Here is a 26,567-nt window from a genome sequence, read left to right as displayed (position 1 = left end):
TCATTGCCAACAAAGTATCCAAGTTGTAACTAGTTATTATAAATTCAAACATCGGAGGTGTCACTTTAAATTATCTTAAAAATTACTAGTGATTTTCATGCACTAATATTTCATAAGCATAGGCATAGAGTTACTTAAATATCACCGAAGATGTCCTTATTTTTAACCAACTCATGGTATTAGAAATTTCTTAGATGCTCTTTTCTTTGATGCCATCAATTCTGTTTTGAGGCTATATTTAGCCGCATGAAATTTGGAACATTGGATTTGAAATTAGTAACTCACAAACATGATCTTTGAAAAAAAATTTCTCAAAAAAATGACCAAACATGTCCTTAATTTCCTTGAATGTGATTGTGCCTATGCTTAAAAAGATCGAATACAACTTGCACATGAAATGGAACAAATCTGAAGTTAGATTCATGCACACCGAGTTTAAATTCAGATTTTAATGTTACGCTCCATTTTTAAATTCGAATCATGGTCAGATGCCATGAGTTCAAATCGGATTGAGACTGATTTGAAAATGGAGTACAAGGCATAATTTGGCAAACCAATCATTCGCAATGCTTTTGGTGGAGTCATCACTCACCTCACTGTCAGTCCACCGACCTCATTAGTGCTAGTTATTAAATCGCGTTTGATATATTTACTGTATAACAAAAATTTTAAAGCATAAAGTTGATGTTTCTTAACATTGTGGTAGTGAACTGTATATAGTTTTGGTTACGAGGCTTATGAGACGTGTTCAATATTAATTGGAGTAAAATTTATTCAATAATTTTTGAAAATAAAAACAAGAAAACATATTTGATAAAAAAATATTAAAAGATTGAGAAACAAAATGGGTAGCTGAATAAAATTTATCCAATAAGTTGTCATGTTTTTATTTAAAAAAATTATTGAATAAATTTTACTCCAATTACTATTGAACACGTCTCATAAGTCTCGTAACCAAAACCTTATTTTGGTTGCGGATGAAAACAGAAATATAAGATAGAAACGATTGCCCTTAGTCATTAATGATAGAAACGATTGCCCTTAGTCAGTCATTAATGACTCATTATTCTAACTTATAGAATCATGAAAATTGATCATAAAAGATTCTCCCAAGAAAAATTTAAAAATATATAAAATCACATATAAAATTTTTATTTTATTTGAAATTTTTTTAACTATCACACGTTATATTAGTATAGGACATGAAATTTCATTTATTTCATAAGTAAATTTATTTTTACTTTTTTCATATTGTAAAAAATATAATTAGTAAGTTTTTTTTTAATAGTCAGGAAGGCTTAAAATTTATGAATATATATAATTACTAGTGCTAAATGGATTTTTTTTTTTTTTTTTTAATTCAATAAGATTTGGGTAGATTACAGTGATCTCTCCTGAAATTTGAACAAATCTCACACAAGTGAAGCGTTTCAGATTTATTGTTTTGACCTCCTTTCAAATTTAGATTTATGCCGTTATACTTATTTATTTTATTTTTTTAGAATATTTTTTTAGGACTGGGTAATGGTAGTGGAGAGGAGAAAGAAAGTAATAAGAGCGATGAGGTAAAAAATTGTTTGTTTTTTAAGATTTTATAATATATATTGTATTATAAAAATATATTACATGTAAAAGTATAATTGATTTTTTATTCGGATTAACAAACTTCGAATGCTTCACGTACGTGAGATCTGTTCAAATTTGAAAGGAGATAATTGTAATTTACTCATAAAAGTTTCTACCACTAAAAATACATTTTTGTTTCGGACTCTAAAAATAAAAACCTAGGGTTCCACTTATGTGACGTCTTTTGCCTTAGCCTTCAAAGAGACAGTAGGATCTTCGAAGAAGAGGGGAAGAAAATCTAGCTACCTTCCTCTCATCACCATGAGAGCTAAGGTAATTTCTACTCCTGAGACATACTCTCTTTATTAATTTTTCTTAATCTCTCAGTATCTAATAATATATGTAAGTATATGTATAGTTGTATGTATGTTTGATCTGTCGATTGATGATAATTTTGGTGGTTCTGTTTTCAGTGGAAGAAGAAGCGAATGAGGAGGTTGAAGAGGAAGCGCCGAAAGATGAGGCAAAGATCTAAGTGATAGTTGCTGAAAATAAATTTGCAGAGTGTTCAAATTTAAGCTGTCTGATGGTATTTTTCTGTTAATTTCGATTTCGTGAACTTTCATAGTTTGTTCTACTATTTGTTAAGCTTAAATTACATTGTGAGACTCTGATGCATTTGTTGATGAAATGCGATTTAGTTGCTATGTTTTGTGTTCATTTCCATTGGGTTTTAGATTATTTGATTTTTCTTGTTTGGTTGGTAGTGCCAGCAAACACATTTGATCAGATGGTGGAATTGAATGAGCTTTGACACAACATAACACTACACTCCATTTTTTTTTTTTCCATAATTAATTCTATGTTTCTAAAATAATAAATTTCTGGGAGTAAAATAAAGTGTGCATTAATAATGTTATGTGTCACCAATCAACTCTTCATTGAACATATTCGGCCATTTGACCATGGCATTTACCAAACCCCACTGATCTTTGTTGAGAACATATAGAAAAACACACCACTGCTACCATACAAACACTTATATACAGAAGTACGAGTGTGACTATGGGTGATCAAAATGATATGAACTGTGTAGATATCTAATTTTGTGTAATCGTGTGTGTAAATATGTATGTAAAAGATATGTGTGTCGTGTGTGTATATGTATGTGTATAACTATGTTTGTATCATGATCTATCTATAGAGAAAGAGTTGCGTATCAGTAATGAAAAGATCACTAGATTTTGATTAGCTAAGGTTGTTGAAGCCAGAATCCTTCACAAAGAACCTTGGGTACCGCCAGATCTTGTCATTGTAGTCTAGGGCTTTGATTGACGGGATCGTGAAAATCAATGAGATCTTTCACCGACAAGAAGAGAGAGGTCGCGTGGCGTCGTTGCAGTTGTTGATTCTTGAAATTAGTTGATTTGGGCTCAGCATTGTGAGGGATTGAGCAGTTTTTAGGTGTGTGGGATGCTTTCCAATAGTTATGGTGGGCGTTTAGAGTTGCAATTAGGGTTAGAGTTAGGACGGGAGAGGGGTAGGAAGAGGATTGCAATGATTAGAGTTTGCAGTGATGGAGAGTGAAACCGATGGTAACTAAGACATAAAATGTATCAAATAGGTGTTCCATCGCTTTGCTATAAACCCTAGTCATTTCAATCTTCTTCCTACCCATCTCCCATGTTGGAATTGAGAGTGTCCTTCAAGCTAATAGCTGAATGTATTTGACATATTTAATCAATGGATGTATGTTTTTATAATTTACATGCATATCAGGCACAGATGTATTGTGGACACTCCCACTGAATTTTTTTGTTATTGCATTTTACACCCCTAAATTTGTATTTTTTTTGCATTTATACCCATAAAATTTTGAAATTGCCCCCACTGAAATTATGAAAATTCCCCCCCCCCCCACTCTCTCATATGAATTTCTAAATCCGTCCCTGATGCATATATACATATTTGGTGAATGCTTGTATTGAATGACTCTATAGTTGTGTCAAGGCTCCTTTGACAAACGCTAAATAATTTATGTGCATTCACGATGGAGATAAACGTATAGGAGTTATAAATCATAGAAATTAGCTTGTCATAAAATAGTTGGTTCGCACTTTTGAATAAGAGTTAAAGTCCGAAACAAATACTAAAATCGTTGTAGTATTGGATTGATGACTATACTATTTGTCCAATATCCTAATTTGTGCACAAAGGGGTGATAAAATATTTAAACATTATTGGGATTTACTCTAATGAGTACAAGTTCTCAAACTATCTCTCTACAATTGTTCTTATTCTAATAAGGAGCCCGCTCTTCCATATGTTTGTGGATTCCATAGAGGTTATAGGAGTGAAGAATTGGTGGTTTAAAGGACAAACTTAAAGAAATTTCGTGCAAAATCCTGCAGCCTATTTTTCAGCACGAAATGCAGTCACTAAAATAGGCAGAATTGAGAGTGGTCACAGGCGTTGGAAAGCTAACGAAGAGGGTTAAATCGTCACCAAAAACTATAATTTTTCGTCCGATTAGTACTGGATTTTGTTTAACTTTGTTTAAAGTTTCTTTGGTAGTTTGGAGTTTCCGGGTTGAAGCGCTTAAAGATTGTTTTTGAATCTCAAACAAGGTATGAAGTTTTAGTACCTAATTATATGATCCAACGACTTTTAAAGCTTCCGCATAGACCCCTTTTTCAACATCCCCAATTCTAACCCTAACCACCGCAACCACTGGAAAACATTCCACACACGCAGAGCCCAAGAAGCAACGAACCCAATGATGCCACATGATCTCTCTCTCTCTTCTTTCTAGTGAAAGATTTCATCGATTTTCCATAGTTGTGTCAATAAAATCCCTAGACGACAATGACAAGATCTGGTGGGACATGAGGTTTTTTGTGGAGGATTCTGTCGCCGAGAACCTTATTCAATCAAAATCCGACGATCTTGTCACTAAGACGCAACTCTTTCTCTAGAAAGAGATCATTGTACGCACATAGTCATTACACACACACACACACGTCTTTTACATAATATTTACACGCGACTACGCACATTTATATATCTACACAATTCATATCGTTTTCATCTATACAAACAGTCACACACGGACGTCAATATGCAGTTTCTATGTAGTAGCAGTGGTGTGTTTTTCTGTATGTTCTCAACAAAGGCGTGCAAGGCCTGGAGGCTTGAAGCTTGAACTTAGGGAGGCTATAAAGAACTCCACGCTTGCTGTTTTTCTGCTTTTTGAAGGCTTTTTAGGCAGATATGAGGGGGTATTGATAGGTCAAGGCTCATATCGTTAATAGCTAAAATGATATACGGTAGAATGCCGCACGGGGGCGCCCCATTTCGTGCGTGGAAGCACTGGGGCACGCCGCTGGCGTCTCAAGACTCCCAACCATTTCAATGGCGCTACACCGTATTTGACGACCAGAACTTCCAAATCCAAGGCCAAACCCTATTCTTCATCATTGTCCTCTTCTCCATCGTTCTCCTAATCACCCTTCTCTTCCTCTACACATGGTGGATCTGCCACTTTCGCCACCTCACATCCTGCGCCACCTCCGCGCCACACTGGGCTCACGTGCCGCCTACTCAACCGCAGGGCCTTGATTCAGCCACAATTAACAGTTTGTTGATGACACTCCACCGGTCATGGGCAAAGGTCGGTGTTTGCAACAAAGCCAAGTGCTATATTTGCCCTTTGTGTGTTTGAAGACGGTGACAAAGTGAAGATCTTGCCAGAGTGTGAACATTGTCATCACTTTTTAGTGTGTGGATAAGGGGCCCAATGCTTGTTCAAATTGCCCACATTGTCGAACTTCTGTCGGAGCTCACTCTCTTGTTTGACTTGGCAGTTGGTACCCTATTCTTTTTTCTTTCTTTTTTTTTTTTTTTTTTTTTTTCCTTAGTTGGTACTCACACACACATGCCTCCGCCGAGGTTCGAAACATAATGTCTTAGAATGTTTAACTTTCGAAAATCTGTCATTGGTACAAGTTCGAGCTTCAGAGTAACCATTTTGTAAAATATTTTCGCTCTTAGAGGATCCTGTGGCGGCGGACTCGAACTGGGTGATGTTTATAAATAATCTATGTATATTTATAATAATGAATGGGCAAATAATATATTCTGTCTAATTTCATGCATTTTGTATATTTGTGTGAAGCATTATTCAAGTTGCTATTGCTTGTTTTTGTTTTTGTTATAAATTAGGATCCATTTTCTTTTGTGACCCTATTGAGTTGTTTTGTTGTAATGACACTAATTTTCTCAAATTGAAATTGCTTGTGACTTGAATTTGTGGTTTTCAATGGCTTATGGTATAATGACTGACAAAAGAGGGATATGCATACTTTTATATCAGTATTAGAATTTTGTTTTACTTCTTTTTTTTCTCATAAATTTGAATTGATTTTATATATCTATTTCAGAATCTCCAAATAGAAGTGAGGAAGAATAGATGACTAGTGACCATTGTATGTTTTGTTGATGACTTTGAGACGGATTAGGGGCAATATTGCAGGTGTGTGCGTGTTTACTTCGTAATTTTGAAAAAAATAAACAAAAAAAAAATAGTAGGTGATTAGAGTGACTTATCTATTGTGTTACACTGGAATGCCTTGGATTGTAGTTCTACCATCGTATATATCTGTGCTCCGCCTGACGTTAATGAAATATCTGAATGTGTTTGTTTAGGTGGAACAGTGATGGTAGAATTGAGCATGTTTTCGTGTATGGTCAAAAATAGCATTTGCCGTTCATATTTGATCAATTTGAAACAGTTTTGTCTGATGCTTGTCATTCCTGCTGTCTGCTTCATGGACTGGTCTGGTATACCAAGTGCTTTCACAGTTACACGTTGCTAATAGGGCGACAGCCTAACAGAACATTTTCACTTTCCAAAGTGTTGCCGATTGATGCGTTTGTAATAAAGAAAGGGAAGATTTGTTTGTATAAATAAAATATAATGGAGAAATAAAAACCATTCAGGTTACTAACCTCCTCATTCTTTTGGGTCAGTCAATTATTATGGTATTGATGATGTTTTACATCAGTGTATCCCGTGAGTTATAGACATGGATTTACTTGGTTTAAAATGTGATGGTTTTAATATTGACGATCAAATTTCTTTTGAGCACGGGGTGGGTGATATCTGAATATACAAAAAATATGGGTATAAAGAAAAATAAAATAAATATATAATGTAAAACACAAGGATTATTATTAGCATATCATCATTCACATTTATGGAAAAATTCAGTGTCATCTTCCGAAAAAAAAAAAAAAAATTCAATGTGTCAAATTCTTACCACCGGGCCATAAATGGCTTTTTATCAAAAGCATATATGATAGACATGACAACGAAGGTATCAAGAAGAGATTGAACGATTTGAAGCATACTTGACGAGATTTACGAGTTTGGTCACATAAGTACCATTTTTTGTGCATGCAGCTATCATTTTTTGTGAATCAAAAGTGATACCTGATGTATAAAAAGTAATACATTCGCACAAAAAGTGATACATCCGTGAGGATAAACAGTGTTTTTTTAGATATTTTGGTTAACTTTATTTTTTCGAAATTATGAGACTGACTTCACTTCATTAAATGATAAATATGAGTCATTAGCACTAATAATCCCAAATAAAAATATCTCTACTGTTTCATCTCTTCAAATAAACTTTATACCAAAGTGTCATGCCCCCAAATTTAGATACCGGAACATCTAGTCCAAATACCTAAAACTTGATGCCCAACTCTAATCCAACCTTACTAACCCATACAAAAGAAGCAGCAACCCAGAACAAAATAGTGAACCCATCAAATCACTAGAATAGAGTTCTAGTCTCTTTCTTTCTTGGTCGAGTGCCAATCAGCCCTTGGTACCTGAAAGGATATAAAGGAGTGAATGACCTCACAAACTCAGCAAGTAATTATTCAACACAATCAATCAATGTTCAATATATTATATATAAAGGCAACTCATACAAGGTACATTAATCAATTTGTTTATAATAATTAATTTTTAATTAGTTACTAAATATTTCAAGTTGACTACGAAATCATAACTACTATCTCATTCATTCATTCATCATCATCATCATCATCATCATTCTCGTATGTACAATCATTCATACCTCATTAATCATTATATTAAAATTCAAAATTCACACAATTTGTTTTGTACTTATTAACATTCCGAATACTCAAAACTTAGGGACCTAAAGGAACCAACTATTGGGTAATCAACTTATTAAATACCCTGAAGTGTGTCTAAAAATTTGGATTTAGTATTACCAATTATAAATTTTGGTAATTTATGGAAATTTCCTGAAACTTATTTCTATTTTTCTGTAAATTTTTGTAATTAAATAAATTTTACCTTGGTCGATTGTAGCAACTGTTTTACGCCTGCACATCAAGGCTTCCATCTCCGTAATTCCCGCATAGACCTTTGCTTCAAAGGTTTCAACAGGACCAACATCCTTATTCTTGGCCTCAAAGGTAATGAAAAACATGGCACCAGAAACAGGTTGCATGTTTGCCTTCACAACCTTCACAAACTCGTAATTTTCATCCTACAAGACATTTTACAATACGAAAAGGGGTTTGGGGTTACAAAGAATTGAAGATTTGCACAAAAGGAAGGAAAAATTAAACTACATACGTTTCTGCCGTTGAAATCCTGAATTGCTAAAAGTGAACACGTGTTAAGTTCTTCGAGACTTGATTCATCCTCGAACGGTTCACCAGGTACGAGATATGGTACGATGATACCCAGCGCAAAGACGTTGGGAAATTCAGGAACATCAAACCCCTGTAATGTGCATTAATTATATTTATCTAAATACATTAACAAACAAACACACACAAATATAGATGAATTATTGAGGGCATAAGCTTGATGTTCCATTATAAGCTTATATAAATAATCACAGGTAAATAGCAATAAATTACAATTACAAAACTCATACACATCGAATATACTAATAAAAGTATATAACATCATTCCAAATACTACCAAATTCCACAACACCAAAAATTAAAACAAATTGAGGGCATACATGTATTAGGTCAAAATATAACATAGATAGAAAAGACACTTACATCGCTCTCTTGAACACGAGTATAGTACTCGAAACACTCTTTCCTGGTCATATTATGAAGCCCATCATTATACCCATCATCAGAATAACCCTCTTCTTCTCCTTCGCTATCACTATTGGGATCTCTGGATTTCTGGTTTTCCTCTTCATCATCATCATACGATTTATCGCAATGAGGTTGTGCTTTGTTCGAGCCAGATGAATCCATGTTCGCAGCACCGATTTTGTGGGAAAACAGAGAAAACCCTAACCACAACCACAAGGAAAACAACACACTCCGTGTGTGTGTATATATATAGAAGAGTAATCCACACAAAATTGTCTAATTAAATAATTTTTAATTAAATATTTATACTAAATATAATATGGTGAGGATTCTACAGTTTCTACTTCCTTATTTGTTCGATGCAACAATACAAACGCCTAAATTGATTTAAGGTTTTATTTGGATAAGTTGGACCAAAATTAAAACACAAAAGGCAGTTTAGAAAACAAATGCTTCCTCACGCCACTAGGAATCTCCTACTTATGCTTACATGGACCACTAACAATTTGATACAGTATATATCTATACCCTTATTGCAATATTTTGTTTCAGTACATATATTATATAATAAATTTAATAAATAAAATAAAATAAAATCTAATTAAAAAATATATATAATATATAGATATAGACAAATCTAATTAAAAAAGGAAAGATATATATATAATTAAACTACTAAAATTCAATAAAAGTAAATTTATACAAAATTATTTTCATATTTCGTTTTTTTATAATTGTCTAAGTTATTTTATAATTGTCTAAGTTACTCGGAAAAAAAATCTAATTAGAGAAGAAAATATAATATATAGATGTAGACAAATCTAATTAAATAAGGAAATATATATAAAAAATATTAAACTATAAAAGGAAACTTATACAAAATTATTTTTATATTTAGTTTTTTTTATAATTATTTTTATATTTAGTTTTTTTATAATTGTCTAAGTTACCCGATTTTTTTTTTGGTCTAAAATACTAAAAATAATATAGTTGTATGAAATCAAATTATAGAAGGAAATATATAATACTAGTAAAATTAAAATCTAATTAGAGACGGAAATATAATATATATATGGGCAGTGATAGTTGGGCCGATGATTTTGGCAGATTAGTTTGGCAGGATACACATGGCAAGATAAGCAACTTTAACAATTAAAAAAAGGAAAGAAAATAAAAAGAGAAACAATATACGCGTTTGCAGATTCATCTTTCCCAGGTTGTTAAGTTTTAGGTTAAGTTCTTCTCTAACTTTTGATTTTTAAAGTATATGGTTGCAACCTCATATCATATATCATATTCATATATATTTATATATATTATACCATATGTGTAATTTTTTTATTTTGGAAGGTAAATATGTGTATTTATTTGTTTGATTATATTGTTCTTCACAGTTTATAAAAAAATTTCAAAGAGATATTAGAGAGAGAAATACAATGAGAAAAAGAAATAAAGGAGAGAGAAGAGATGAGAGAGAAAGAGATGGAAGTGGCCTAGTTGGACAGGCCACGTAACTTCTGCAAAAGTAATCGATCAAATACTTATGTTGAAATATCATTTTCCTATATGGATATAGACAAATCTAATTAAAAAAGGAAACATACATATATATATATATATATAGTTGTACACACACACACACATTTGTCTAAATACTACTAATAATAATATAGTTGTATGAAATCAAATTAGAGAAGGAAATAAGTTACTCGAATTTAATCTTTTTGTCTAAATACTATTTCTAATAATATAGTTGTATGAAATCAAATTAGAGAATGAAATATATAATATTAAAAAATTTTAATAAAAGAAAATATAATACATGTTTGGTAAAAATTCGTCTACTAATTTTAATTTTAGTATAAAGAAATAAAATTAGAAAATAATATGTTCGGTAAGAGTTAAGGAAATAAGGAAATACAATTGGAAATAAGGAATAAGGAATTGGTTTTTTTAATATATGTTTTACTTTTACGTCTATTATACCTTGCTCGTTCTTTCTTTGTTTCAGAAGCATCATGAAAGTATTTTATTTTATATCAAATGTTTTATGTTTGGTTGGTGACAACAATGGTTTGGTTGGCGACAATAATGGTTGATCTTGTAAATTTAATATGCATGATTTATTTTTTTTATTATTTCAAAAGTATCATGAAAGTATTTTAGTTATTTTTTATTCTATATTTTACCTCTACTACATATGCTCATTTTCTCTTTGTAATTGGTGTTTAGATTTTCCTCTCAAAAGGTGGCAATCATCTGATGAGTTCATTATGATTATGTTTTTCTTCTTTAGTTTTTATTTTTATTTTCTCATAAGCACCATGAAAATATTTTATTTTTTATTCTTTGTTTAATGTTTGATTGGTGACAACAATGGTTGATCTTGTAAATTTAGTTCGCATTGTGATTTATTTTTAATTTTTTTTTCAAGAAGTATCATGAAAGTATTTTATAAATATATATTTTTACATAATTTGAATTTTTTTTTTTTATTATTTTTGATTTCTCTTATTTTCAATTCATTTTCTTTGTTTAGATTCTTTCCTTCTAGAGTAGGAGTGGCAAATTTTGACATTCGAAAACGACATGAGTTAAACGGGTTTGGATTGACCTTAAACGGGTTTGGATCGTAAAGGGTCACCACGATTAATTCGTTTAGTTTATCATAGTTGAGGGGTTCAACCCGTGTAATTATACATATCATAAGCAAATTTCTATTGAAGTTCTAAAATAATTATCTAACTTGTATCTTATCATTTATTTATTTGTAGATTATAGATTATTTACTGATTTGGTTAGATTGAAACTTGGTATTTAATATTTGACAGAGTATTATTAATAATTTAAATAATAAAATATTTAATTTTATTAAACATGTCATTAAACAGGTTACACATATAATCCATTTAATAAATAGGTCGGGTTAGTATTGAGGGTTCCTGATACGATTGTTAAATGGGTCGTGCTGGGTTGAGCTATTTATTAGAATATCCTCAGATCAATATGACACGATTATGACCCTCGAGCTGAAGAAGTATCAAGGGAGAGAAGGATAAAAAATTGTAGTGCAAATTTAGGATTTTAATTAGGTTTATTCCATACAAAATTTGGATTTTTTTTTTTTTTAATGATTTTTTTCAATTCATTTTCTCTATTTTGAATTTTTTTATGAATTGATTAGCAACTTTTTAGAATTTTTCAATAATTAAAAATAAGTTACTAATTAAAACATCATCATTAAAAATAAATAAATATTTTAATAAAATAAGATACCAATTAAAAGTTACAAGTTACAAGTTACCAATCAAATAAGTTTTCAATAAAAAGTTAAAAGTTACCAAAAATAAGTTTTCTTATTTAGGAACGTGCCAATAGAAAAGTGATTAGTTACAGTGAATTATTAAATTTATTTTTTTAATTAGCCAATTATGAAATAAATAAATAAAAAAATCGAACTCTCCACAATTTTAGTTACTAAAGAGAGAGAGAAGGGTTTTTGGTGGTCGAATTGTACATGCATCCGTCCCTCACTGATGTGATCCATTTTCATGGTCCATAATCTAGTGGTGGAATGGGTCTAGATGATGATGCTTGAAGAGGTATTCAGTGTTTCTATCTCTAAAATTCCTGTCCTCTCTTTGGGTTTGGCGATACAAGGGCATTATTGTCCTCCAATTACGGTGGTGGAGTGGCGATAGTGGTGGTATTGTATTGGGTGAGATGTTTACGGTGCTTTTTCTAATAAGAACAGGTAAAAGAAAAAAAGAAAAAAGAATATGTAACCTACTAAAAAAAATAGGATAAAATATACTAATTTTTTTTTAAAATTTAGACAAATTATACGTGAAAAGAGTATTTGAATTTTATTACTTGATCGTGATTTGATGTCAACATTAGTGAAAATTAAAAAATTGTCAAAAGATCTCAATAACCCGAATCTACTACAACAATTTTTAAAGCTTACCCATTTTTCAACATCCCAAATTCTAAATCTAACCCTAACCCTAACCCTAACCCTAATGCAACTCCAAACGCCCACCGCAACCATTGGAAAACATTCTATACACGCAGAGCTCTTACCAGTGAAAGATCAAAAGCCCTAGACCACTATGACAAGATCTGGTTGACAACCTTATTCAATCAAAATCTGACGATCTTTTTCTTCACTAAGACGCAACTCTTTCTCTATAAAGAGATCATTGTACACAAACAGGTATTACACACACAGGCGTCTTTTACATAATATTCACATGATTACTACGATATGCAGTGTTTATGTAATAGCAGTGGTGTGTTTTTCTGTAGGTTCTCAACAAGGGCTTGAAGCTTGAACTTTGGGAGGCTATAAAGAACTCCACGCTTGCTGTTTTTTTTCTGCTTTTTGAAGGCTTTTTAGGCTGATATGAGGGGGTATTGATAGCTCAAGGCTCATATCGTTAATAGCTAAAATGATATACGGTGGAAGGCCGCAACGGGGGCGCCCCATTTCGTGCGTGGAAGCACTGGGGCACGCTCGCTGGCGTCTCAAGACTCCCAACCATTTCAATGGCGACCAGAACTTCCAAATCCAAGGCCAAACCCTATTCTGCATCATTGTCCTCTTCTCCATCGTTCTCCTAATCACCCGCCTGGATCTGCCGCTTTCGCCACCTCACATCCTGCGCCACCTCTGCCCGCACCGCCTACTCAACCGCAGGGCCTTGATTCAGCTACAATTAACAGCTTGTTGATCATAGGTGGGTGTTTGCGACGAAGCCGAGTGCTATGTATTTGATCTCTTGTTTGACCACTCTCTTCTATGAAGATAATGTCTTTGAATGTTTAACTTTCAAAAATCTGTCATTGGTACAAGTTCGAGCTTCAGAGTAACCATTTTGTAAAATATTTTCGCTCTTAGATGAAGTCATGCTTCTCGGATTTATTTTCTTTTGAGCACGGGGTGGGTGATTTCTGAATATGCAAAAAATATTGGTATAAAGAAAAATAAAATAAATAAAAAATGTGAAACACAAGGATTATTATCATATCATCATCATCATTCACATTTATGGAAGCATATATGATAGACGTGACAAGGAAGGTATTAAGAATCGTGTAGACAAGAGATTGAATGATTTGAAGCATACTTAATGAGATTGAAAATTTGAAACCACCACATATCAAGCTTTCAAAATTGACAATGAGATGCCGTTTCCAAATAAAAACATCTCTACTGTTTCATCTCCTCAAATAAACTTTATACCAGAGTGTCAGGCCCCCAGTTTTAGATACCGGAACATCTAGTCCAAATACCTAAAACTTGTTGCCCAACTCTAATCCAACCTTACTAACCCATACAAAAGTAGCAGTAACCCAGAACAAAATATGAAAAGGAGTGAGCCGATCAAATCACTAGAATAGAGTTCTAGTCTGTCTGCCCGGTCCAGTGCCAATCAGTCCTTAGTTTATATCCAGTCATCATCATTACCGTCGTGGAATCTCAATATTAGATAACTAATATCTCATTCGTCATCATCATCATTCTTGTATGTATGATAATTCATACCTCATTAATCATTGTATTGAAATTCAAAATTCACACAATTTTTTTTGTATAACAATTTTCTCAATTACAGACCATAAATTAGTTAACCATCTCGATTAAGTTTGTTAGATTTCCACCAAGTTGCATGAAATTTCTTAAATTGATTAGTTAACCATCTTGATTAATTTTTTGACAACTTTTCACTTATTAAACGTAAGTCCCAGGCGTAAAACAGATGGCTTGGTCCCAAAGCCCATCGACAATCTAAGTGTTAGGTCACGCTCAACCCAAATGGCCATATGACATTATCATCAAATAGCAAGTCCCAGACCTTGCCTAGCATAAGAATCCGACTCTAACCTACTGCAAATGAATCGTCACTGTCCCAAATAGTTCATACTAATCTAAGGAGATCATGGGGCGCACATCTGCTCAAAGACAGCCCTACATAATCTCAATTGTCTGTGGATTAGTTTCAATTTTTGTTCAAGTTCTTAATATTTTATGGATTATAATAACTAACTTTAATTATGTGTATAAATTGTAATTAATCTTTCAATTGGACTTATATAGGTTGTATTTATCATACTATATTTAATTTCCCCCTTGATTCCATTTACTTACTTTTCATTGGATTTAACACCCTTCAATTTTATTATCAAAACATTCTCCAAAGTTGTTGACCCGGTCAACAACAAACATGTTCAATGCATTCTCAAGCATTGTTCTCATCCTCAATAGTAATTCCACGTAATTATCAACCATTTACGTAAAGTGTTTTGTACTTGTTAACATTCCGAACATGTACTCAAAACTTAGGGACCTAAAAGAACCAATTATTGGGTAATCAACTTATTAAATAGCCTAAAGTCTGTCTAAAATTTGGATTTAGTATTACCAGTAATAAATTTTGGTAATTTATGGAAATTTCCTGAAACTTATTTCTATTTTTCTTCAAATTTTTGTAATTAAAACTAATTAAGAATTATTAATATTTATAAATTACTATCAGATCGATCCGAGAGTAGGCCCATCATGATGGCCTCAGCGCGTGGAGTTAGGAAGGCCCATTCTACTGCCAAACTACCACCTGTCAAAGCCTCACGCCCCACACGCCTCCAGGTGCACCTGGACTTGCGTTGCTCACTGTTTCTCTTCTTCCCCAATTGTTTCTCTTCAGATATACATCCATGAACCCTATTTCACAACCCCAGCCTTTCTTAATCCCAAATTCGACCACCAAATAGCCTCATACATGTTTAAATTATGGACATTTCAATATAGATTCAAAAGTCAAGTTATTGAGTGAAATTTGTGTTCCTTTGCAAGTTCATGCACCCAAATTGAATTAAAAAAGAAGTTCCGTGTTAACCACCTATGCAATTTGTTTGTATAAACAGATTTTCACGAGTTAGAACATAATCATACTAACCTATATATAAACATATGTATATGTATAATCTGCTCATGTACCCATAGATATATTCATCCAGTTATTCATTATCAACACCTCAAGATGTACTTACAAAATTATGCTTTGTATACTTAACCCACCAGATTTGATAATCATCCTCATTCAGTAGATAATTTCCATCCAGTCTCCATCCAGTCACACATAAATTCATGATAATCACACCTTGTTAAGCAGTCAATTATTATTTTGTGCTTTAATAAACATTGTTAATTGAAGTCACCAGTTTCCTGTAATTTACATGCTGCTTTATAATCTATAAAAACAAATTTAAATTAATTAACTTAATCTAACAAATCAAATAAACTAACTAACTATGATATACCATATTCCTAATTAAAGTAGGGCTATGACTCATATATAATATAAAATTCCCCAAAATTAATCATTTGACCCTCAACTATTTAAAAATCAATTTTAAACTTTTGTGGGTATTACACATAGGATTTAATAGCAAACACAACAATCATTCCAAAGTTAAAAAAAATCAAATTCTACCAATTATCATTCAATCAAATAAAAGAAAATTAAAATAAACTGGTATCCAGTTACTGAATTAATTTTACCTTGGTCAATTGTAGCAACTTTTTTACGCCTGCACATCAAGACTTCCATCTCCGTAATTCCCGCATAGACCTTCGCTTCAAAGGTTTCAACAGGACCAATATTCTTATTCTTGGCCTCAAAGGTAATGAAAAACATGGCACCAGAAACAGGCTGCATGTTTGCCTTCCCAACCTTCACAAACACGTAATTTTCACCCTACAAGGCAATTTACAATATGAAAAGGGGGTTACAAAGAATTGAAGACTTACACAAAAGGAAAAATAAATTGGAAAAATAAAACAACATACGTTTCTTCTGTTGAAATCCTCAACTGCTAAAAGTGAACACGTGTTAAGCTCTTTGAGACTTGATTCATCCTCGAACGGTTCACCAGGTATGAGATATGGTACAATGATACCCAGTGCAAAGACGTTGGGAAATTCAGGAACATCAAACCCCTGTAATGTGCATAAATTATATTTATCTAAATACAACACACACACACACACACACACACACACATATAGATGAATTATTGAGGGCATAAGCTTGATTTTCCAGTATAAGGTTATAGAAATAATCATAGTTCAGGGAAAACAAAAATCAATAAGGGTAAATGGCAATAAATTATTCACATTATTCATATATATCCAAATTGTTTCATATCCTCAAACCAACTTATTACAAAACCTCATACACATCGGATATACTAATAAAAGTATACCACAATCATTCAAAATACTATCAAATTCCACAAGGCCACAAATTATGATTATTAAATCAAATAAAAAAAATTAAAACAAATTGCTATTGAGGGCATAAATGTATTAGGTTGAAATATAATATGGATGGAAGAGACACTTACATCGTTCTCTCCAGCATGTATTAGGTTGAAATAAAGTGTACTGCATATACGTCACAATTTTCCGCTCACAAAAGATGAGATCTAATCTTAGTGTCAGAGAGGGGAATAATAAGACAATGAGCTTAAGTAACATGACATAATTGTTATTGCACACGCTTGGAAGTATGATGAACGCATACAACCAAAAGAGATGTTCAGATGCAGTACAATGCAACAGAACTCTGTAAAGATATCACGAGATTCAAATAAAAAATTTCAGATGTCCAAGAACGTGAGGTGAAATTTAAATAACCTAACAGCAGGCAGGTATTCCAAAGATCACAATGTAAAAGGTACATTACCAATTAGCTCTAGCTTAGTAAGTCTAAGTGAAGTGAGGATATGATATTGTTTGTTCAAGTCCTTAGGAATAGTTCTTATGTGTTCCCAAAAACATAGCATGTAAAGAACAGTAAAATATCATGAGACAATAAGATATAGTATACCCCATTAAATCTGCAAATGTACAGTGGCAGCATTTGCTGCCTCATTCCTTCCTCTTATTCTCTCTCAAGTAGCACAAAATTTACAAATTTAGAACGAAAATATTTTTGAAGTTTCTCTACATTTCTTGTTGGCATATAAGATGGACTTGTAAAAAAGGCAATTGGCTTACTTATCAAAAAATAATAAAAATAAATAAATAAGGAAGCCAATTGGCTGCAGAATAGTTCAAAGGTTAAATAATCTAAATGCTCTCAAATAGACACATATTTACAAGGTTATCATAAATTAAGGAAATTTAATCTTAGGATAAGTAATTATTAAGCCAATGTTTGGAAAGACAAAATCGCGGGTTGCCATTTTACCATAGTAAAAGATCTATCTAGGGACCTCCAGCAATCTAAATTCTCATGCCAGGTCCACCTCCTTTCATAAATAAAATTGAAAATTTATGCTGAGTAAATTGAACTCTAATCCTCCAAATATCAAGAGATCCAAATCCACAATCAACTAGAAGTTGAAACAAAAACACCAACAGATGATCACGTCTGCTTTCAACCTCAAACACAAGGAAATGAGTTATTCTCCAAAATATTTTCATTACACATCTTCATCATATCCGTTTCGTGGGATGATTAATGAGGCAAGATGTTTTAACAGGCCACAGCCACTCCTTCCTGCCATATCTTTCATTATTCGCATTAAAACCTATTCCTATGATAATTCTACAGGAATATCTCCATCATAGTGCACATACTCTCCTAAAAACTCAGAAACTAGCCTTATTCCTGTCAAGGGGAAAGATTTACCAATTTATTACAATCAAAGATAGAATGAAAAGAACAGATTGAGATACAAATAAGGGAACCTCATGATGCAGACAATTAATCAATGATTCAGACAATCTAAAATATTGTTGAAAGCCAAAGATGAACTCAAGTCACGTAACTAGTTATTTTCAAAATGGTTCCATTTCCACGTTTGAACAAATCATTATTTATTATACAAAACTTTGAGCCAAATTTGCATTTTCTTTATATATCTTAAGGACTCTAAAGCTCTGTACAATAGACACCAGAAAGAACACTAAAAAAAAAACTCATCCAAGACTCGTTACCCAATTGAGGAAAACAAAAATAAAAAAAAACAAGGCAAGAAAGAAAAAGGATGATCCCCGATAGCAAAGCCAACTCTAAACTACAAAGATTTTACATCCGTGAAACTCATGATACACTTGGTATTTGTTCCCTGACAAGGAATTTCTAAAAAGACACAAAAGCATTGTCTACATCCTGAATACCTGCTACATTTCGTATACGAAGGGGAAGTTCATTCTTTACCACAAATTTCTTAGGAAAAAAAAAAATCATATGGGAAAAACTCACTAGAAAAGTTAATCAGACAGCTTCCAGATAAACATAACCAAGGGAAGATGAGAATGGGATAGCATATTGTAACACATAAAGAATAAAACTTACAGAAGTATGCTTTACACAGAATAATTAAAAAACACACACACACACACACACAAAAAAAAGGAATTAGAAAAATAAAAACAGATTCTAACTAGAAACTCTAAGCATGACAACTGTGTTCAAAACAAATTCTAACAATTAAATTTCGAGTATACTGCAGCTGTTACTGTAATCAAATCTCAGATCCAGACTGCAGGAACCAAAATATTGAGCACTTCAATTCCAAAATGCCTAAATTTGCCAACCCCAAGTTTGATCTTGTTCCTTGTGATGTCCCTTTTAATTCTTATTTATCAAAAAAAATAAGAATTAAACCCCTACCCCAACAGTAGGTGTCTTCTTAAGAGACACTCTATTTTCAAGCTTGACAAACTAAGTTTTCCAGATGCACCATAAATGGCTTATAGAACTCAATACAACAATTCAAAGAAACTACCGAAACTCAGAAAAGTAAAATCTATGTTACAATGATAAAAAAATCTTTTCAATTGTCTCCGTCAATTATCCAACGGGATGCAAGTCAAATTCAATATGCAGTTTCAGGAGAAGGTATCAGATGTGGCAAGGAAAAAGGGAGTCACCCTCATCTAGTCTACCCTCTGAGCATCGTCGATTAATGGGGGCCATACCAGGTAACAACAACCTTTTTATAACAAACCTGATTAAGCTCAAGTAATATTAATATGATGCTCACAACTTGTTCTACTGATTAATTTACATGATAACTTGAAGGCTAGATGGAAAATATGGCAAGTTTTGGGGCATGCATGGACAAGGCTTTGCATCATTACATGGCTAACTCTTATCAAAAATCAAACATGCAACTTAAAGTGAAAACTAAACTTGTTCGCTCTAATGGTAAATTCTTGGAGTAAATATTTAGTGAATCATATTGTTTCCTCTTTTGGTAAGTTTAATGCATCATCTTTTTTCAATATATATATATATATATATATATATATATATATATATATATTAGGGCTAATTCCATAAAACCCCCACTACTTTCAAAGTTTGATCATAAATCCCCAACCTGTTTCAGAAAACCCCTGACACTTTAAAAAGTGATCACATTGCCCCAATATTCGTGTCCGACCTGTTAACCGGGTTGTGAAATGTTGAATTTGACCTTGCTATTTAATATTAAATTAAAAAATATAATAATTATTGTTGAAGTTACATAAATACCCCATGTCTTCTGCCTCCTCTTCACCCCTGAAACTTTTACCCCCTTTCTTTCTCTAAACCAAAACCACAACAACAAAATCCAAAATCCAAACATCACTTACCAATCTCTGTTTATCTTTAGTTCTTCATATTTGCTGTGATATATATTGCATTTATATGGGGTAATTTGAGTAATGATATAATGGGTTAATTTGAGTAATTTAGTGTAATTGCTATGCACACACACACACACACGCATATATACGCAATAATTTGAGTAATGATATGATTGGTTAATTTGAGCAATTTGGTGTAATTGCATCATATCTATATATATATATATATATATTTCATATCTACAAATTAACTCATATTTATATATGGTGGTTTGTTTTACTTATAAAAAAAATATATATATAGTGGTTTGTTTTTGGTACAGGTTTCATTTTGGTTGGTGAATCACAAAAATTTTCTTGTGATTGTTGGAGGGTTGTGAACGCAAGTGGGTTTGTGAACAAAATCGATGACTTTGGTCTGGGTTGCACAGAATCAGTAGTCCATGGGAGCGATGATTGGCGATCTTGAGATTTTCGTAACCATAGGCATTGATGATGGGAGTGAGAATTAGCTCACCGTGGTAAGCCGCCATGAAGAGCAGCGACCGACCTTGGGTTGCGATTTGGAGAAGGTTGGGTCGCTGGTTAGCCAACTAATAGTTTTTGAGAGGGATGGTGGTCGTCGTCCATAGTAGTTTCCAGGTTGTGCTCTGGTGACCTAGTTTTACGTGAAGAAATTAGCGACCTTCATGATCACTGCCAGTAACCTTTTATGGGTCGTTTGAAAGTAGCGGGTCGCTGCTATTTGCGGTGACCAAAACTCTACACCGGACGGGGGTTGTGGTTTAGAGATTAAAAGGAGGGGGAGAAGAGGAGGAAGAAAATGGGAGTATTTTTGTAACTTCAGAAATAGTAATTATATTTTTTAGTTTAATATTAAATAGCAAGGTCAAATTCGACATTTCGGAGCCCGGTTAACAGGTCGGATACAGATATTGGGGCAATATGATAACTATTTAAAGTGTTGGGGGTTTTCTGAAACAGGTTGGGGATTTATGATCAAACTTTGAAAGTAGTGGGGGTTTTATGGAATTAGCCCTATATATTATGATAAGTAAGAACATATTAAAAAACGCATCCCGAAAGCTACACAAAGGCCGAAGCCAAAGAAAGAGGTCCCAAGGACTCAAGGAACCCAAAAATAAAAAAAACTCCTCAATATATTCTCAATATGAAAATATATCAGGCTTGCAAAAAACAACTACCTTACAATATTCTAAAAAGTAAGTCAATCCCAATTGGAATATGATCGAAATAAAAAATTTCTATTTAATAGGGTTTCTTCCTCTACCTATAAATTCCATTGGACGCATAAATGATATATTGGAAGAATCCTTTGGGTCTTTCAACATCAATAGGTTAATTGTTTAGCTCCTGTATCTTCCAAAAGGAAGAAAGATCTCTGAGAGTTGTTTCCTAGATCCGAAAGTGGGCACTAGAGTTCCCCCCTAAAAGTGTATCATGCCTGAATCTAGATGGGATTTGCGGTGGTGGAGGAACTGGATTGGCTATTTGGGGGTAAACCATTTACTGCATATGTATACGTGTTCCTGATCAAAGTACTACAGTAATCCATGTTAAGCTCTTCGAGTGATAATTCATCCTAGAACTCTTCGCCAGGCTTGAGATATGGTACAATGATACCCAGCGCAAAAGCGTTGGGAAATTCAGGAACATTAAACCCCTGTAATGTGCATAAATTATATTTATCTAAATAAATTAACAAACACACACACACATAGATAAATTATTGCAGGCATAAGCTTAATGTTCCAGTATTAGGTTATAGAAACAATCAGAGTTCAGGGAAAACAAAAACAAATAAGGGTAAATAGCAATAAATTATTGACATTATTCATATATATCCATATTGTTTCATATCCTCAAACAAGTAACTACAAAACCTCCTACACATAGAATATATTAATACAAGTATACAACCATCATTCCAAATACTATCAAATTCCACAAGGCCACAAATTATGATTATTAAATCAAATAAAAAAAATTAAAACAAATTGCTATTGAGGGCACACATGTATTAGGTTGAAATATAATATAGACGGAAGAGACACTTACATCGCTCTCTTGAACACGAGTATAGTACTCGAAACACTCTTTCTTGGTCATCTCGTGAAGGCCATCATTATACCCATCATCAGAAGAACCCTCTCCTTCTTCTTCGCTATCGCAATGAGGTTGTGCTATCTTCGAGCCAGATGAATCCATGTTCGCAGCACCGAATTTGTGGAAAACACAGAAAACCCTAACCCCAACCCCAACCCCAACCCCAACCACAAAGCACACTCACTCCCGTGTATTCTTCTATTCTTTGCTAGAACGCGTAAATTGATTGAGAAGTACTTCCATCCTGCGCAGGGAGGCTGAAATCCTCCCTGCTTACGTGGCCACTTGTTGTTACTCCACGTGTCTAATAATAAAAATGGGCGCCACATGTTGTTACGCCACGTGTCTAATAATAAAAATGGGCGCCACATGTTGTTAAGCCACGTGTCCAATAATAAAAATGGGCATTGCCCACATTTTTGCGGGTTGAACCCTTCCCCTGTCAGTCTCTCTCTCTCTCTCTCTCTCTCTCTCTCTCCAAATGCGATCACCCAAATTTTCATTGCCTCCGCCTTTTTAAATTAAGTTCAATTTGATGCCTTCCTTAGTTCTGGGGTTGGGCATTTGATTATCAAGTTCGCATCAATTTGATGCCTTCCTCAGTTCCGACGGCGGCGCACCACCTGTCCCGCATTCACTAGGCTTGGATCTTCCCAAAGATCCCAGTGGAAATAGCATAAAAAAAGTGACCTTTAGAAATGGAGAGATGGGTTTCACAGGGCTCACCTTTCTCTTCACCAGAACGCCAATTGAAGTTTGACAGCTCAGAGAAACAATGAAGTTAGAGAGAGATAGAGAGAGGAGAGTGTGTGTGTGAAAGCTTTGACAGTAATGAAGAGGAAAGTGTTCTGTTTGGAAGAAAAGTAAAGTTGGTTTCAGCTTGCAAAGACCTTGGGAAGATAGATTAATTGAGTAAAATAATTGGGGAAAAAAATGAAAAGCAAAAGGTTGGTGAGAGAGCCAATCATATCAATAAAATTCATTAAGATCAAGCGGTGGATATAAATAGTCAGTGTATTCGGTCTGAGCCTCGTTTAGAGAAGATTGATTCATCAAAAGATGGGAAGATCCGAGAACGCGTCGTCGGTGGGGACGAACAAGGTAATTCCGGCACCACCTTCACGGGCTTCAACGTCGGCAACATAATTCCGGCACCGCCTTCACGGGCTTCACCGTCGGCAACACGACCAGGTTAATTCCGGCATCGCCTTCACGGGCCTCACCGTCGGCAACCATAACCTCTTCACTCTCGGCGCCATCACCAAGAGCCAAAAATATTTCATCGCAGATGTAACTCATCCGACGTCATTCATCTTCTTCCGCCAGATCTCCGATGTTCTCCTCACCGCCGACCACCTCACCAACAACTGCCGTCGACCGAGAAGTGGCCGGTGGTTTCTTCAGAGCTCTATGCAGCTGCCTGCATTTAGAGAGAGAAAAGAGAAAAATTGGTGTGACCCATTTTTATTATTGGACACATGTCATAACCACATGCGGCCACGTCAGTAGGGAGATGAACTTCATCCCGCGCAAGGATGAAAGTATTTTCCAAATTGATTTAAGGCTTTGTTTGGATAAGTTGGGCCGTTTAGAAAACAAATGATCCTCAGGCCGCATAGTAGGAATCTCCTACTTATGCTTACGTGGAACACTTACAATTTGACACGTGTCAGAGAGAGAGATATATATATATATTCCCTTCACGTTCTCAAGTATATATATATATATTCCCTTCACGTTCTCAAGTCTTTTTTCGGAAGTTTCACGTTCTCAAGTTCCTCAAATCGATTTTCCAACTTAGATTGTATTGAGTGGATTCTTATATTTTTTCAAAATTTTCAAAACTAGTTGTTAGTTGTTTACACTACCAAAAATTCCCAGGTCACAAATTTGTTGCGGTGTAGTCTACTCCATAATAGTAAGGGTAGATTGGGCCAAATATGGCGGTAGTCTGGCAAAAAAAAAGGCAGATCTCTGAGTTCAAGGAGGCGTTCAGCTTGTTTGACAAGGATGGAAACGGTTCGATTTCTCCTTCATAACTTATTTATTTATTTTTTATTTTTTTTATTTTAAAAGGTTTCATAACTTCTTTTTTCATTCCTGTTATATTTGTATCAATATATGTTTGTTTATTTGAGACCTTTTATCAGATCTAGAAAACCTTCGGATTTTTTATTTTTTATTTTTATTTTTGTTTATATATATATATATATATATATTTATAAGAAAGGTCAAGTGTTTTGATGCTGCAGGCTGTGAGGCCTTTTCCCCTAATTTTGCATGATCTGAATGGGTTATTTTATGTTTCGGTCTTTGTGTCGTCTTTTGATTTTTTTGGGATTCAATGAGGAGAAAGAATGGAAAATGTAGTGGAACTTCTTTTTACTTGTCTGTTATTTTTTTAAGGTATGGATTTTGTTTAGGATTGTGGGTTCGGTATTGTTTTGGTTTGTTCGCCGATTGGGATGCAATCATCATCTATGTTTTTTTTTTTTTTTTAATTGGCATTTTGGAGGTTGATCAAGTGATCTTTTCTTTTTAAATGAATTTGTTTGATGAGACTTTGCATGTCAATGAGTGTTTTTTTTTTAAATGCATGTATTTTGTTTAGGATTGTGGGCTCAGTATCGCTCGACTGAAATATTGTAAGTGGAATGATTCAGATGAGATGATCATCTATGTTTGTTTTTTATTTTTTTAAATTGTCATTCTGGAAGTTGATTTGGGTTTTCTGTTTCTTTTGTCAAAGAGTTTTTATTTCAATTTACTCTTCTTCTTTTTTTATTATTATTATTTTTTTATAATTTATTTTTCTACATTCTTGTTAGCAAACATGTTGAACTGATTTATTATTATTATTATTTATTCTTACGATAATTCTTTTGAATTGGCTCTTTTGTTGGGGTTTTAATTTTATCTTTTGCTTCATTTGTTCATAGATGTAGATGATATCATGATCTTTGGGCGTGTCCAATACTCCAGTCTTCCCATGGACATAAGCTTTGATGAAGTGCATTAGGGAAAAGGTCTAATGGGTAAGGATGGCAATTTCCTTTGCCCCGCTGGGTTTTTGCCCCGCCACGTCCCTATTGGGACAGATTTGGTAGCCCCTAAATGGGAGTAGGGGCGGATGTAGTATTTTAATGTAAAGCTTGACCTGAGTCCAAGCCAGGGACGTGTTTAGTGTCACCACCACCCCGATTATATACGTGCCCCTTTGAATTGCATTAATACCCTTATTCTATTAAAATATTTGTATATCAGTCTCTCATATATATATATATATATGTTTATTTTAGCTAGGGTTAGTGCGGCCCTTCACTCTTCACTTCTTCATAAACATCTAGAGAGAGATGAGAGACACAATGACACACAAACCCTAGCGCAACTACCAGTTTGCCGCTGAAGACTGAAGAGACGCCGACCGGCCTAATGGTAATCTGAAGCTTCGATGACGTCCGGCCGATGGTGATCTAAAGCTACGACACTGTCAGTACAGTACTCACACCTTGCTCGTCACCGAAGCACCAACCTTCTCATGATCTCATTTGATCTATCCCTCTGTCTGTCCTCACGGTAGTCAGATTTGATTGTCACTGGCACTGCAACCCTTACATCTCAGACCTCAGACTAACAGTCGTTCCTCACTCCTATCCTCTGGTACATTGGTGCTCTCTAGTAAAAAGAAGTTCCACTACATTTCCTTCGATATCACCAGGGTGATCTCGCGCCTCCGCCTTAACCTTTCTTTGGTATCGTCTGTTTCACGGTGTCTTTGAATATATTTGATCCATTAGCACATGAATGTGTGTGTGTATAATGTATATATACATATACATATATTGGTATATGTTTTTCTTTTTTTTTTTTGATAAGTATATATTGGTATATGTATTATATTTTACCTTCCAACTTGTAATTATCTGTATTTATATATATATATATATATATATATGTGAAGGAATAGAGGAAAGAAGAGGTGTGGTGGTTGCACCATTGTGGGGAAGTATTTGAGGTGGAGAAGTTAGTTTGTTCAATTTACGCTTTTTATATTTATGTTGAC

General features: G+C 33.8%; 2 protein-coding genes and 1 long non-coding RNA gene across 7 annotated transcripts; 1 reads left to right on the top strand and 2 right to left on the bottom strand.

The window, feature by feature from the left end:
* Nucleotides 1-1,293: 1,293 nt before the first annotated feature.
* On the top strand, nucleotides 1,294-6,572 carry LOC132312425 (uncharacterized). Of its 5 annotated transcripts, none has more exons than XR_009483268.1 (4): nucleotides 1,757-1,899; nucleotides 2,040-2,155; nucleotides 6,006-6,097; nucleotides 6,280-6,572. It is a non-coding gene; the product is annotated as an uncharacterized LOC132312425 (long non-coding RNA). The 5 variants fall into 5 exon arrangements; XR_009483267.1 differs by having other exon boundaries at nucleotides 6,271-6,572; XR_009483269.1 differs by lacking the exon at nucleotides 6,006-6,097.
* Nucleotides 6,573-7,209: 637 nt separating this feature from the next.
* LOC132312423 (uncharacterized) lies at nucleotides 7,210-9,131 on the bottom strand. The gene is made up of 4 exons (XM_059810793.1): nucleotides 8,683-9,131; nucleotides 8,243-8,392; nucleotides 7,958-8,153; nucleotides 7,210-7,461 (listed from the first exon to the last, which is right to left on the bottom strand). Exons 1-4 carry the CDS (start codon nucleotides 8,887-8,889, stop codon nucleotides 7,448-7,450), a joined length of 567 nt encoding a protein of 188 aa, XP_059666776.1. The 5' UTR covers nucleotides 8,890-9,131; the 3' UTR covers nucleotides 7,210-7,447.
* A 4,423-nt stretch (nucleotides 9,132-13,554) lies between these two features.
* LOC132312424 (uncharacterized) lies at nucleotides 13,555-22,679 on the bottom strand. Its single transcript, XM_059810794.1, has 4 exons — nucleotides 22,457-22,679; nucleotides 16,580-16,729; nucleotides 16,292-16,487; nucleotides 13,555-13,680 (listed from the first exon to the last, which is right to left on the bottom strand). Exons 1-4 carry the CDS (start codon nucleotides 22,604-22,606, stop codon nucleotides 13,649-13,651), a joined length of 528 nt encoding a protein of 175 aa, XP_059666777.1. The 5' UTR covers nucleotides 22,607-22,679; the 3' UTR covers nucleotides 13,555-13,648.
* Between the last annotated feature and the right edge of the window lie 3,888 nt (nucleotides 22,680-26,567).

Source organism: Cornus florida, unplaced genomic scaffold (genome assembly GCF_030987335.1).
Source record: "Cornus florida cultivar Cherokee Brave unplaced genomic scaffold, ASM3098733v1 CherokeeBrave_3.0.0_Hap2_Chr06, whole genome shotgun sequence".
In the NCBI taxonomy this organism is placed as follows: domain Eukaryota; kingdom Viridiplantae; phylum Streptophyta; class Magnoliopsida; order Cornales; family Cornaceae; genus Cornus; species Cornus florida.
Note: the sequence above shows the minus strand (reverse complement) of the source record. Positions and strands in the feature narration are given on the sequence as shown.